The sequence below is a fragment of the Phycodurus eques genome, chromosome 10 (genome assembly GCF_024500275.1).
Source record: "Phycodurus eques isolate BA_2022a chromosome 10, UOR_Pequ_1.1, whole genome shotgun sequence".
Lineage (NCBI taxonomy): Eukaryota > Metazoa > Chordata > Actinopteri > Syngnathiformes > Syngnathidae > Phycodurus > Phycodurus eques.
This window is the reverse complement of record NC_084534.1, coordinates 4,897,329-4,910,087: the sequence shown is the minus strand read 5'-3', so window position 1 is coordinate 4,910,087 and position 12,759 is coordinate 4,897,329. Positions and strand designations below refer to the sequence as shown.

General features: G+C 38.7%; 1 protein-coding gene across 1 annotated transcript in view; it reads left to right on the top strand.

Annotated features, from left to right (window-relative positions):
• The window catches only part of chl1b (cell adhesion molecule L1-like b), a 93,993-nt gene that overhangs the window by 35,919 nt on the left and 45,315 nt on the right, over positions 1 to 12,759 (top strand). The window contains 1 exon segment of the mRNA XM_061687656.1: positions 9,305 to 9,493. Within this exon segment, the coding sequence (XP_061543640.1) occupies positions 9,385 to 9,493 (109 nt within the window). The 5' untranslated portion in view covers positions 9,305 to 9,384.

The window sequence follows — 12,759 nt, the reverse complement described above, 5'->3', positions numbered from 1 at the left end:
GAGTCGTTATGTACACCCCCAACACTGAGTACTGTATAGTTCATACAAATAAGAAGACTGCTCATGGAATTATGTGCACAGGTTTGGTTGATGCGGTTATAAGGGCCAGTGTCATGGTGACTTCAAACTTGATCCTGCGGGCCGGACAAAATTGCCGCGCGGGCTGGGAGATTGACATGTCTGTTTTAGTTGTACAAATATAAAGTATTTATCATTGCAATGCAATGTGTTAAAATTGTCCTCAAATTGGTAATGTATTTAAGAGGGAAATGATATACGTTATAAAATTTAATATTTCCAGGAATATGTTGGTAATTAATTTCAATTGATGAATGAAAATTTACAGTAAGCTTTCATGTTTGTCTGGGATATTTTCTTTTTACCATGCTCAGCTAATATAAAACCGAAACATTGCATTTTCTCTCACTTCAAGGTGGATCATTTTGATTTTTTTGTGTGTGTGTGTGTGTGTGTGTGTGTGTGTGTGTGTGTGTGTGTGTGAGAGAGAGAGAGAGAGAGAGAGCGAGAGTTGAATTACTAATAATTTCTTTATCTAATTTTATTTTCATGTTTTGCTCAGAACAGCATGTCTATAATATCGTTAATTGCAGGATTGATGATACTAAGAAATCATAGACATTTTCTGAAATATAATTATACCATCTCATTCAATATTTCTATTAATGTGTTTGACATCTTCCAAGGATAATTATTGTGATTTCATTTACTTTTAGAGTTAACCAGTAAATAAACCAGAAGATTTTAACTGGTTTCACAGAATTATGTTTCCTCTAATGGTTGTACTTCATTTGCCATGTATGTCTGTTAAAACATGTCATGCAATTTCTTGTCTGACAGAAATATTTGTGATACAGTTCGTACTTTTACTCTTTACCTGAAAACAATTTCCATATAACAAGCAAATGTAGATGCTGACTAAATGCTGAATGGGTGAGTGTTGCAATAATATAAACCTCCAGTATTCAGTATTGCAATGTTTATAAACCTGTATTATTCAGTATAAATACTGTCACTGTGACGTAAATCTTGAGTTTCTAGTCTTGTAATCATTCCACTGGATTTGTCTCAACACAACCTCGGCTTGACCCTATGACAGGAAGTAGGTCACATATCTGATAGCGGCATTATACAGCGTACCCTCTGTAGTATTGTCCAGATGCTCTGCTCAGGACCAGAACAGGAAATTCAAGCACTGAATTATAACACCGAAGCTTTTGTTTCACTGGTAATTATGTTATGTCTTTGAACAGGCATTTCATATAAGCACTGTATGTATTTTCTTCTTTTTTGTTCTGACTGTAATCAGAAATCTAGTGTGGTTAACTAAAATACATTGCGTCAGGTTTTGATGTAGGGAAAGATTTGAAATACAAGTGGCATTAATCATGTCCTGCTGTGGCATAGATACGTCAGGGGAAATTGTCAGCATTTCTCAACCCAAGTGAATGAATGCAGAGAGGAGAATGCTGTGCTTGTTCCCCAAAAATATTACTCCAGTCAGTGCAGTACAGCTAGTGAATTCATCTCTCTGCTGGCCACTGGGCAATGCTCCCACACTAATGTGATTACTGTCCTAGGAAGGGGGCACTCCTGTGGTGCTTCAAAGAGACCACATCAGAAGCAATATGATGAAAAAAAAGCTGTAAGATGTGATACACCCAGGTGCGGCACACCTTCAGCTTAGCTTAAACATATTAACAGGTTTATCGTGAGGACAGCATTGGCTTTGTTTTGACGTGCATGCAGCATGCTCAAATAATTAGATTACATATTTCAATTCGGAAATGTTTTGTCAATGTGGAGAAGAGAGCGGAAAGGTTTTGCTATGTTCCTGATTTCTGTGTTGCTCCAATACGGCCAGCTGCAAACCAAGAGACTAAGTACATCTTTTCTTGTGTTCTTTTTGTTATTGGTTAAAAAAACAAAAAACAAACAAACAAAAAAAAGTCCCTTGAGCCTGCCGCAAACCGAGCGATGCATAGTCCATCACTCGGCCACTGGTTTTGCGGAGTTGCACATTGTAGCAACTCACAGATAGCAGGCAATCAAAATGCATATAAGCTTTCACGCACGCTAAAAATACATTCCCTGGTTTTGCGCTGGCGAGACCCCGCTGAGCCGGAGTATATAAAGTATACATGTTTTACAGCAATACTTAACTATATTTATAATTCCACATCTACCTCTTGATGAAATAACGAAGCTCGCAGTCTCTGTCGCCAAAATGTACACGAGTGATGTAAGTACCATGCCGAGTACCTTCAAGCGAATGGGAGCGAGGCCGAGCCATTCAATATCCCCACTCTTCTCTTTTATTCTAGCCCACATCCTTTCTGTAGCAACCTGTTTCTTCCTTAACTGTCACTCTATCTTTTTATGGTTTAATAAAAGTGATAAAGTACAATATACTGTACAGTAAGTATGTGCAGCCTCAAAAGTCTATCCAAGTGTTCGGGGCGTCCATAAATCAAATCGCTCAATGTGCAGGTGTGAGTCACCAACTGTCTTTTCCGATCCAAGTCAGGTTCGACCCCATCGCGCAGTATGCAGAAACATATATGGTGGTGCCTTGAGACACGAGTCACTAGTCTTTCGAGTTTTTCGCGATATGAGCTGTCATTCTGCCAATTTTCTTGCTTTCATTGTGAGTGCAGATATGCTGTATGGTGGCAGTGAACTCAACTCAGGCACCCCTGTAATGGGTCAAAATAAGTGGATATTACTCTCCGACACTTCCTGCTTTCTTGCTGTTTTGTGACAGCAGCTCTATCGACTCTTGCTGCCTCCCAGGGTTCATATTGGATTGGGGAGGTCACTCTTCAGCAATTCATACAGAACACACAGGTTACAGACCCTCTAAGTTCCCTCTGCCTACTAATGCTACACATTCCTGAAATATTAATGGTGGCATAATTGAACTGTCACGCGACTGAAGTGCAGCAAAATAGAACAATTACAGAGGCAAATTATCCAATTTTGTTCCCACTTCCCAATCTCATTTAGTGTCTTGTTTCAGATTTTGTCCTACCAATAATGTTTTTAATAATAGATGACTTGCATGGCCAAGCTTGTAGTAGCAAATTGAATGCGCTTATTATTGCCAAAGGAAAGACTGGTTTGTGACAAAATCTGGAAAATACTGTAAATAAATACACAATGTGTTTTTTTTCACCATGTGTGAAACAGTCCGTCTTCACGCTTGCAGAGAAGAAAATTCAGGCTCTTTATTAAGCGGTTCTTCTTTAATGATAAATGATTACAGGATTTGGTGTGGAACTATTATTATGAATGTCAGAAGAGTGTGAAGCTCCATCACTGGTCTTAAGCAAAGGCAATATTTTAATCCAGGCAGACAAGATGAAGAGCTGCTTAATCCTATTTCAGGCTTTCACAGTAAACTACACTAGGTCCACACGTGCCTGTCTGTTGTCTCTATGTGGGAAAGCAGCAGATGGTGCCAGCTAAAGAGACTGCTGTACTGAACTTTGCATGGTTTCTCTTGGACCCCACACCGCCCTCAACAACATTTCCGCAAGTGTGTGGAATTCCCTAGAAAACAACTTGTCTGTGTTCTTTCCCCTTAAAGTGAGTAATGATACAGTATTGTGAATTTGTAATGTGTAAGGTGTTAGAGGGTCAAAGCCAAGGTGCAAGGCCAGGACAGATGGTTGGAATATGATGACGGAGCTTGCCAAAAATATAGAACAGGTTTGCCAATTTTTGTTTCAACAGTCAATAAGTCATTGAGTGTGTCATAGAGATAAAGGATTTGCAGCAAAAATGTAAAAATACATATACTAAAAAAGACAGTGGTATGAACTAAAGCTGAAAAAGTATTTACACAGAAACTAATAAGAGAAACCTCATTCTGACAAAAAAAATTCTTTGTGCAAATAACGGATAGGCATTCAAACAAATGTCCCCAATAGATGTATGAAAAATGAGCAGCCAACTGTTTGTTAATTTTGTGGTCCTTTTTAATCAACTTTAAATGGCATAAAATCATTATGGTACATTTATAATAGCTATAGTAGTAATATACTTTTCTTTTACCAATTTATTTTTTTATGCTTCACTAATAACCGCCACTGCATTAAAGTCTGGTGTTCATTTTGTTGTGGCAATTCTCAGAACACATCTGAGGTGTTCATCACTCAGCTGGGATCTGTACGATGTTTTGTTGGTGTTCATCACACTTAAAAGTCTGTTCACACACATGTAGAGCCAAACACTACCAGCATCCTTTGTGCCATCTTCTGGATTTTGGGGAATTTGTCTGCACTTAATGAAGCTTGAAACTCATCCAGTTTGTGAGTTGAACTTCCCTTTTAAGACAGCATCACATTGGAGATCAATCAGTTGCATCTGCAGGTCCCGTGGCGCTGTTTCAAGGTCTTGAGTGACTGAATCTTGGATGGCAGTTTGTCAGATAAAGGTGTTTTGCTGAGCCTGCAAGCTTGATTTTAACCGCTGAGCCGTAGCCATCAGTTACTGCGTTGATTGGCTGTTAGCATAATCAGCATGCTTGGTAGAAAAGTGACAGCAGATGTTATATTCCTCTAAAACCCCAATGGTGTCTTAACAAATTAGACATAGAGCCTTTGACTGGACTACAGTGGAAAAGTATTTAGTAGTCCATTCTATATTAAACACTTGGCACTCACTGTCGACTTTTGTTTTCTTTGTCCCACTAATGGTTGAAGAAGGGTTCAGAGCAGTGGCAGATTAAAAAAAGAACTGCCAAAGTCAACTCAATGTATCACTGTAACTATTGCGCTACCTGGTGGAACGACTGAGCATTACAGTATAACTTGGTGAAACCACTGGGCATTACAGCACAACCTGGTCGAACCACTTGGCATTGCAGGACAAGGTCAAATGAATGTAGTCATGATTTTGATATGATTGCACGATTCTGTACCAATCTTTGGTGGGCCGGATTAAAATGATCAACAGGCCGGATGTGGCCCGCAGGCCGTAGTTTGCCATCCACTGGCATGATGCACAATGATAAACTAGGCAAGTAGTAGTAAAGCACCCCACGAGCAGATTTTTTTTATATATATTTGTCGACATTTGAATTGTCTTTCTGCAACTTGACTTTTTGACACTGTTTTCAAGAACAAGCGTCACGCCAAGACTTTCAAAGTAGTGAAAATGATTTCATTTGCCTCCGACTGTTTCCCTTTTCTTGCCCCCTCCACTGCAGCGCGTCTGTCCCCTCTGAGTCTTGGCTAACTAAAGTTAGGGTTTTTATTGGCCTTCCCACAGTGAACAGCCTTTAACCTCCTGCCAGATTCATCAATCTCCGGCTGGTCTGATCACTGTTGAATGGGGCGGGGATTAAGAAGACCCTGTGGTCTTTAAATCAGGCAAGCTTTAGGGGGCCCCTCGTGTTCATCATATACGTCGAATAGGCAGCATAAACGTGACTTCTATGTAGACATTATCACTTGCCATAGTCAAGTCCTTAGCGAACCTCCCACTACCAGATGGCAGTGTTAGTTCTCAATAAATGTTTAATAGGGGGGTAACAAATTAAATTAGAAGGCAAATCACTAAGCACAGTTTGAACAAAATGTAAACCATGCAAAGTGGTGTGAGGTGGGGAGCGACCTTTGCTGCATTGCAAATGTGGACATTAAGAAAACAATGGCTTTGGGGAATTGGAACTCCTCCTATCCCTCCTCTTTAAACCATGCCGAACCCATGAACAATGCATGAACCAACTACAGCAAGCCTCTACATTTTGATTTCATTCCGCATTTCACAACATAAATCAAAATGTGTGAAAAACGTTGAAACAAAAGAATGCCTCAGGCTTTTTTTCAGGGTGACTTATAACACTGAAACACCAATCTTCAGTTCCAGATAAGGTCAATAGCACTGAATTGTGATTGAGTGTGTTGTATGTAATGCTAACCGAGAGCCTTGAACCCCGCTGCTGATATATGTGGGTGGAGCTGAGGTCACAGGCTGGTTTAAATTGTGCTATTGACCCACGAGGACCCTAGGTAATTAACTTGAGGAATTATTGTTACGTTCAGAGGGCATGTTCATTTGAAAATAAGTCTGTGTGGAATTAAATAAATTTGCTCTTTGGTCTCTGGTCAATCATGAATTAAAATTGCATCTATAGCAGTTTGACCCCAGTGTATTCTCAGATTTGAAAAAAGCCGACTGAAATCATACAACCACTTTGAGCATTAAGCTATTATACAAAGTGCACAGTCCCTGTAAGAGAAATACAATGGCAATGCTCAATTATTCTTTTTTAATTGTTTGATGTAGATTTGTTCATTTTAGGGTACATTAACACAATAACAATCTAGTAAAAACATAATACCTAACTTTCAAACGTTTCACATATTTATTTTTTTTAAAAAAGGTTTCACGTTCAGATTAAAATGTCGTCAATAGTATCCCCGTTCACAAGGACGTACAAACAAACAAACAAACAAAAAACGCCTGGAAATGTTACTGTATAATGTTGCTTACAGTGCCAGTACCATGTGTTATGTTTTGAGTTGTGTGTCAGCTGGTCACGCACCTGCTAATCTTCACTGAAAAATTTGCCTCATCAAGCTAAATATCATGAGCATAGCACATGCAAGGAAAGGCTTGCTGGTTTGTCAAAACTTCCACTTTGAGACCCATTTCAACAGTTTTTGTCAAATATTTAAAATGTTGTTGTCATATGAAAAAAAGATATATATTTTTTTTACATCAGGGGCTTTTGTTCTTGCATCTCTACAATTGATCTTACATCATCAGATATAACCGCACACTATTTGTTCCATGAGCGTATCCTTGTTACAATGATTTGTTTTGTTTTGGTTTTCTTTTCATTAAGATAGAGAATGTCTATTGCAGTTTAGAATTACCTTATAATTTACGCACCCATTATGGTTGGGACAAAAACACATTTGCCCACTGACCTGCCTGGACTTTTCCGAATGGTTTCACTTGCATATTTCCTAGATGGAAAACAAACTATTTCTCGAACTCTGCAACTTGGGAAAAAATAAATAAATCCAATCCTTACATTTATGCCATTTCGCAAAAAATCCCTTTCAGTGTTACCATATCCGTGTTAACATAAATATCCCTTTCAGTGTTACCATATTTTGAGCGTTATCTGGTAAACTAATTACTCAAGCATGATATAGTGCGCTGGGTTACTGTCAACATGAGGAAGACAAGTGAACATACAGCCGAGATGGTTGACGCTAAAAGCAGCCAAACTTCAGTCTTTCAACAATTTAACTATCACTCAAAACCCCAAGCAGCAATACTAACTCCAATGATACATGTTACTGCATGCTAATTTGGAAACGTTTTTTATCAGATGTGGAGACCCTCAAACAGCTCTCTGATTAAATCGCCTAAACAGACTTTATGAATTTTATGTTGCTTTTAAAGTCCTGCAATTGCCTATCAGTCCATGGTGTAGCCCTCTGGCCCAGATTCAATGTTGCTTCTGCTCAGCTGTGACCCTAATGAGCATAAGCGAAAAAGAAAAAGGATGAATGGATGATATTTTAAATGTGACATTCCGCCATCCATCCTTAATGTTTTATTGAGGTTATCCTGTCCTCATTATTGCTTCATTGTACTGTATTAGATCTCTGTCTCGCAGATTGATAGAGTGATTGTGCTTTTATGAATATCAATATGTTTAGACAGAAGGGCTGGTGAAGACCTCAGCCAAGGTCAAAGATATATGTTACGACAACAGCCACAGTGATAACGCAGCAATCAGGTCAATAGACGGAGATATGAGTGGAAAAATAGTCTGTACTATGAGTTGTGATGTATATCTTTTTAATTGCTTAGAAAAAAAACAATACAATTGAACACATTATAAACCAAGCAATGTAAACTACTGAAACATTTTTTTTTTCTTTTGTGAGAGGAATATTTATGTTTGAGTTACAAACACCCTGTCATCCTCCACGTAGAAGCCAAAATGGTACAGAACCATTGTCAGCCTCTGTGAAACCAGACGTTTTCTGCTAACCAAACTATGGATGGACAAGCAAACAAACAAACGAACAAACATTTTCCATAGAATAAATAAATGATCATAAGTACATTTACAATGTTCATGATTGTGATGCTAATTTCCGTTAGCCTGTTATTTAGAACTGCCACTGTGTGTTAGGATCAAGTGCCTCATTGCTTCGTTTGTTAACCATACATTTGAGAGGCATCATCACATTATTGGCATTGATTTTAAGTTGTTTAAGTCTGATGTTATGCTTTGTAATTGAACAAAAGCTTTATGTGTAGATGTACTTTACTTTTATCAGGACTTCATTTGAAGTGGCGGCACGGTAGACAATGGTTTGAGCGTCTGCCTCACAATTCTGAGGACCGGGGTTCAATCCCCGGCCACACCTGTGTGGAGTTTGCATGTTCTCCCCGTGTTTGCGTGGGTTTTCTCCACCCACTCCGGTTTCCTCCCACATCCCAAAAACATGCATTAATTGGAGACTCTAAATTGCCCGTAGGTGTGACTGTGAGTGCGAATGGTTGTTTGTTTGTATGTGCCCTGCGATTGGCTGGCAACCAGTTCAGGGTGTACTCCCGCCTCCTGCCCGATGATAGCTGAGATAGGCTCCAGCATGCCCGCAACCCTAGTGAGGAGAAGCGGCTCAGAAAATGGATGGATATCCTGCGTGGGGTCACAGCGAGCAGGTGCCATTCCCAGTTGATTGCATTTGAAAGGCAGACTATCCCCTGGTCAAGACACCAGTCAAGACAGACAACCTTTCACACTCACATTCCAACTGAGTGAGAGCTGAAGTGCCTACACTGAAGTCAGTGAATCACTAGACCGTCAGTGACTAACTTGAATTTCAAATGAATGTAAAATTAACACCAGAATGATGTTGAACATTTGTCAAGCATCATTAAATCAACAGTCTCTATCATTTTATTTCCATGGTCTTAAAGAAAATACTCTTTATGCAGGTTTAGGCATCAAACTTACAAAATATACTGAGAGACAAATGATGGAGGGTATATATGTGTGTGGGTGGCTCACTTGAGTGGGCAGGTAAAAGACTTTGATGTGAATATTTCATCAAAATTTACATGTTGAGCAGAGTCCCTTTTGCCGTAAATGAATATATTTGAGATTCCTGGTTATGCATGACTGAATAGAGAGGGAGAGAGAGCTCTCAGTCACGAGGGATTTGTTGTGTCTGGGGTTTGCCTTTTGCTTTGCCAACACGTGGGTGGACTCATGGGGGCTTCTCCGTCTGCTCTACATTCAAAGGTACAACTTCTTCAGTGCTCCAGAGACAAAAACTGAGGAAACCTTGGAAAGCACTTTTTTCCTGACATCTAAGATCAACAATGAAAGTCATGACACTACAGAGAAGCTGGAGAATCATTGGCATTCTTGCCTCAGTCACCTTTATCTCTGTCTTTCGTATCTCTACAGCCATTGATATCCCCCTGGAAGGTTAGTGATATCTTTTACTCTTTATATCAAAACTTCTATTTCTACATACGCACATATAATAAACTTGATGTGAGGTTAAAAAAAATTATCATGACTACATGTTAAGTAATTTAAAGTAATCCAAGATGTCAGAAACAAATTGTTAAAATTCTTAACTACAGAAATTTTCTGTAAACTTGTTAAAATGAAAAAAATAAATGAAAAATCAAATATATTAGATCAAATATTTAAAATTAAATTACTACTTGTACGTGACAAAACACTGTACCATTGCTCTAATTGAAAGTGCAAAATATCTTTTGAATCCCAAAAACCAAAAAGACTTGGACTGTAAGAATACCAAACTTCAACCATAAATTTGCTTCCAACTGTTTATATGAATCATTTTAAAGTTCTTCTTCTGAAGAGGACTACTTTATCAGACTTCTTCCAAATACAATAACTTACAAATAGTGAAGTGTGGGAGAGTAAATTATGCTCTGGTCTGCATTACTCTATGCAAGTGTACTAGTTTGTTGCCACTCCCGGTTCAAGTTTACTGTAAAACTAAACATACAATACAGAGAATGACACATCTTGTACTTAACCAAATCACATAACTTTGCCTTACAAAAGTCTCATAGCGCAATGCAATGAAAAATGCCATCGACAAGCTAACGAAACTAGTATCAGTGTTGGAATGGTTTTACACCTTTTAACAATGGATATTCAAACTCCAACAGTACAAGAACACATGACCACAGACACTATAACAATACTCACAAGCATATATTATTATAAATAGAAACAACTAATGTTACTGCAGCTTAATCTTTTTTGTGTTCCACCATCAATTATGCAATACTTGTTTTATATGTGCCTGTATGTATTATAATGTCCCCCTGGTGACTAAAGGCCTCTTTATACTCCCGCACTCGCGCGGCCGACAGTGCCCGCATTGCATCACGTGACCGACGCATTGGCCCGCGCGGCCCCTCTGCGTCACTTGATGCCCACACGGCAAAAATTGTTGCTGCGCGTAGAATGCTGCGGAGATCATCTCTCGTGATTGGACCGTTTTAGTCACATGCTGTGATGACCTTCTCAGCGTGCCCCTTGGTTCTACATACCATCTACGCCGCCGTCTTCTTGATTGATTTTGCAGCATAATTAAACGTATGATCTGGTCATCTAGGTCCATTTGTTCTATCACACACTGTTCCGCGGTTGCCATTGTTGTTGCTTTGTTCCTTGTTACAAAAAAGGACAGTAAAAACGGCTACCGGAAATGGCCAAAAAATGTAGAGGAAACTCCACCCTGTGGTGTCCTCGCCAATACCAGCCGTAGCGACACCGTTGACTTGGAGGGGAACTGCAGTACATTTTCAAAACTGCGCGCGTGGGTTGCCCTCGAATATAAAGGCAAACTGCGCGCGGGATAGCCGCAATGACATCAGCGCGGTCACCGGCCGCGCAAGTATAAAGAAGCCTTAAGTGTGTACACCAGAAGTAGCAGCACAATATCCATTGAATTAGAGCGTAAAAAATATGAGCTGAAATTGTTTAATTTTTGTATGCGTTTATGGTTTGTATGTTTTCATATAGTACAATACTGTATTGCTAGTTTTCTTATTACAGTCACAGAATGGATTAAACTTAAGTCAAGGTCCCACTGTACTGTTTAAAATTGTATGGAATAGTTCAAGAAAGCATCGGACCATTTCTGCTGCAGATTGAAAAATTAATTTACTTTCCACTTACATGGGTGCCTTGTGGGGCCCACCAGATCCAACTGAGGGAGCTTCACTGAAACAATTGCGGCGTGTGGCACTAGGCACCCAATACTTATAACCAAAAAAATACACCCATACAACCAATACTTAGCCAACACATGCACAGTACCTACTGCTACCCACTGGGTGTATCTACTGCTACCCACTGGGTAGCAGTAGGTACTGGGGGTGGAACATCATGTCACAATGTCTTTTTTAATTCCAGACAGACATGTTTAGGATTATTTGCCCTGGGGTTGGATGCCAAATCCGGCCTGTGATGTAATTATATTTGGCCACCAAGACCATATCAAATGTGTATTAAAGCTGGCCCACTAGTTAATAGCGAATGCGCTGCTAATACTATAAATCCCATAATGCATTGCTAATGTTTTAGCGCATCAGTCAAGATTATTATTATTATTATTATTATTATTATTATTATTACAGATTTAGTTAAGGGCACCCTCTTTTTCTGTTATTAGTTATTAGCAACTACACTACTAGAGTCCTCCAGCAATTATATACCGTAATTTCTCGTGGATAATGCGAACCCATGTATGATGTTTTTTCAAATAATTATTCTAAAGGTAAGCACTTTATTTGAACACGAAATATTTTTTTTTTAATTACTTGCTCTTATTTTTAAATTCACAGCCCTACTTTTATTTAGTAAATGAGAAAACACACAGTTGTGCTCACATGTTTGATTACCCAGGCAGAATTTGACACCTTTTTAATAACCTCTAGGTCGCATATTGGAATGAAAGTGTACAGCTTTTTCATAACCTCTAGAAGGCAGCATACATTTATAAAATCTGAAAGTTGTTTTCATTTTTATGTATAATGCGCACTATTGACTTTTGAAAGTTTTGGGGTACAATTTTTTTTTTTTTAAAAAGCGCATTATACATGAGAAATTACGGTACTTCCCGTTCCCACAAATTGCCAAACGAAAGCTGTAAAGCTTTCAAGACAGGTGAGAGGTAGGTTCGTAGAAGGTTCACGACAGATTTTACATTTTAGATCGACAGATGTTACCTATTTAAATCAGAAACAAATACCACTGATGGGTCTTTTATTGCACATTTGATTTCTCGTGTTCATAATATTAAAGTTTACTTATTCTCAATTTAGTTAAGTTGTCTTGTCATATGATAATGTTTAACATTGCATACCATATCTGGAGAGAAGGAAAAACACAATCAAAGTCAATTACAATAAATATTGAGTTTGGCCCGCGACTTTGTCCCAATTTCTAATTTTGGCCCAATGCGAATTTGAGTTTGACAACGCTGAATTAAGCTTTAAGGCAGGAGCTGCCCACTAGAAATGCCATTATCATCAGAAATAATGTAACATAAAATATATTTTACACAGAAGAGAACTGATGATAAAAAGATGAAAACATGAAGAATCTAGCAGCCATCAAACTCAATGCATATCAAAATGGCATACAAGCTAATGAAATTCCATTGTGTTCAGATTTGCAGGGAAGGTGGAGTCGTTGAATTT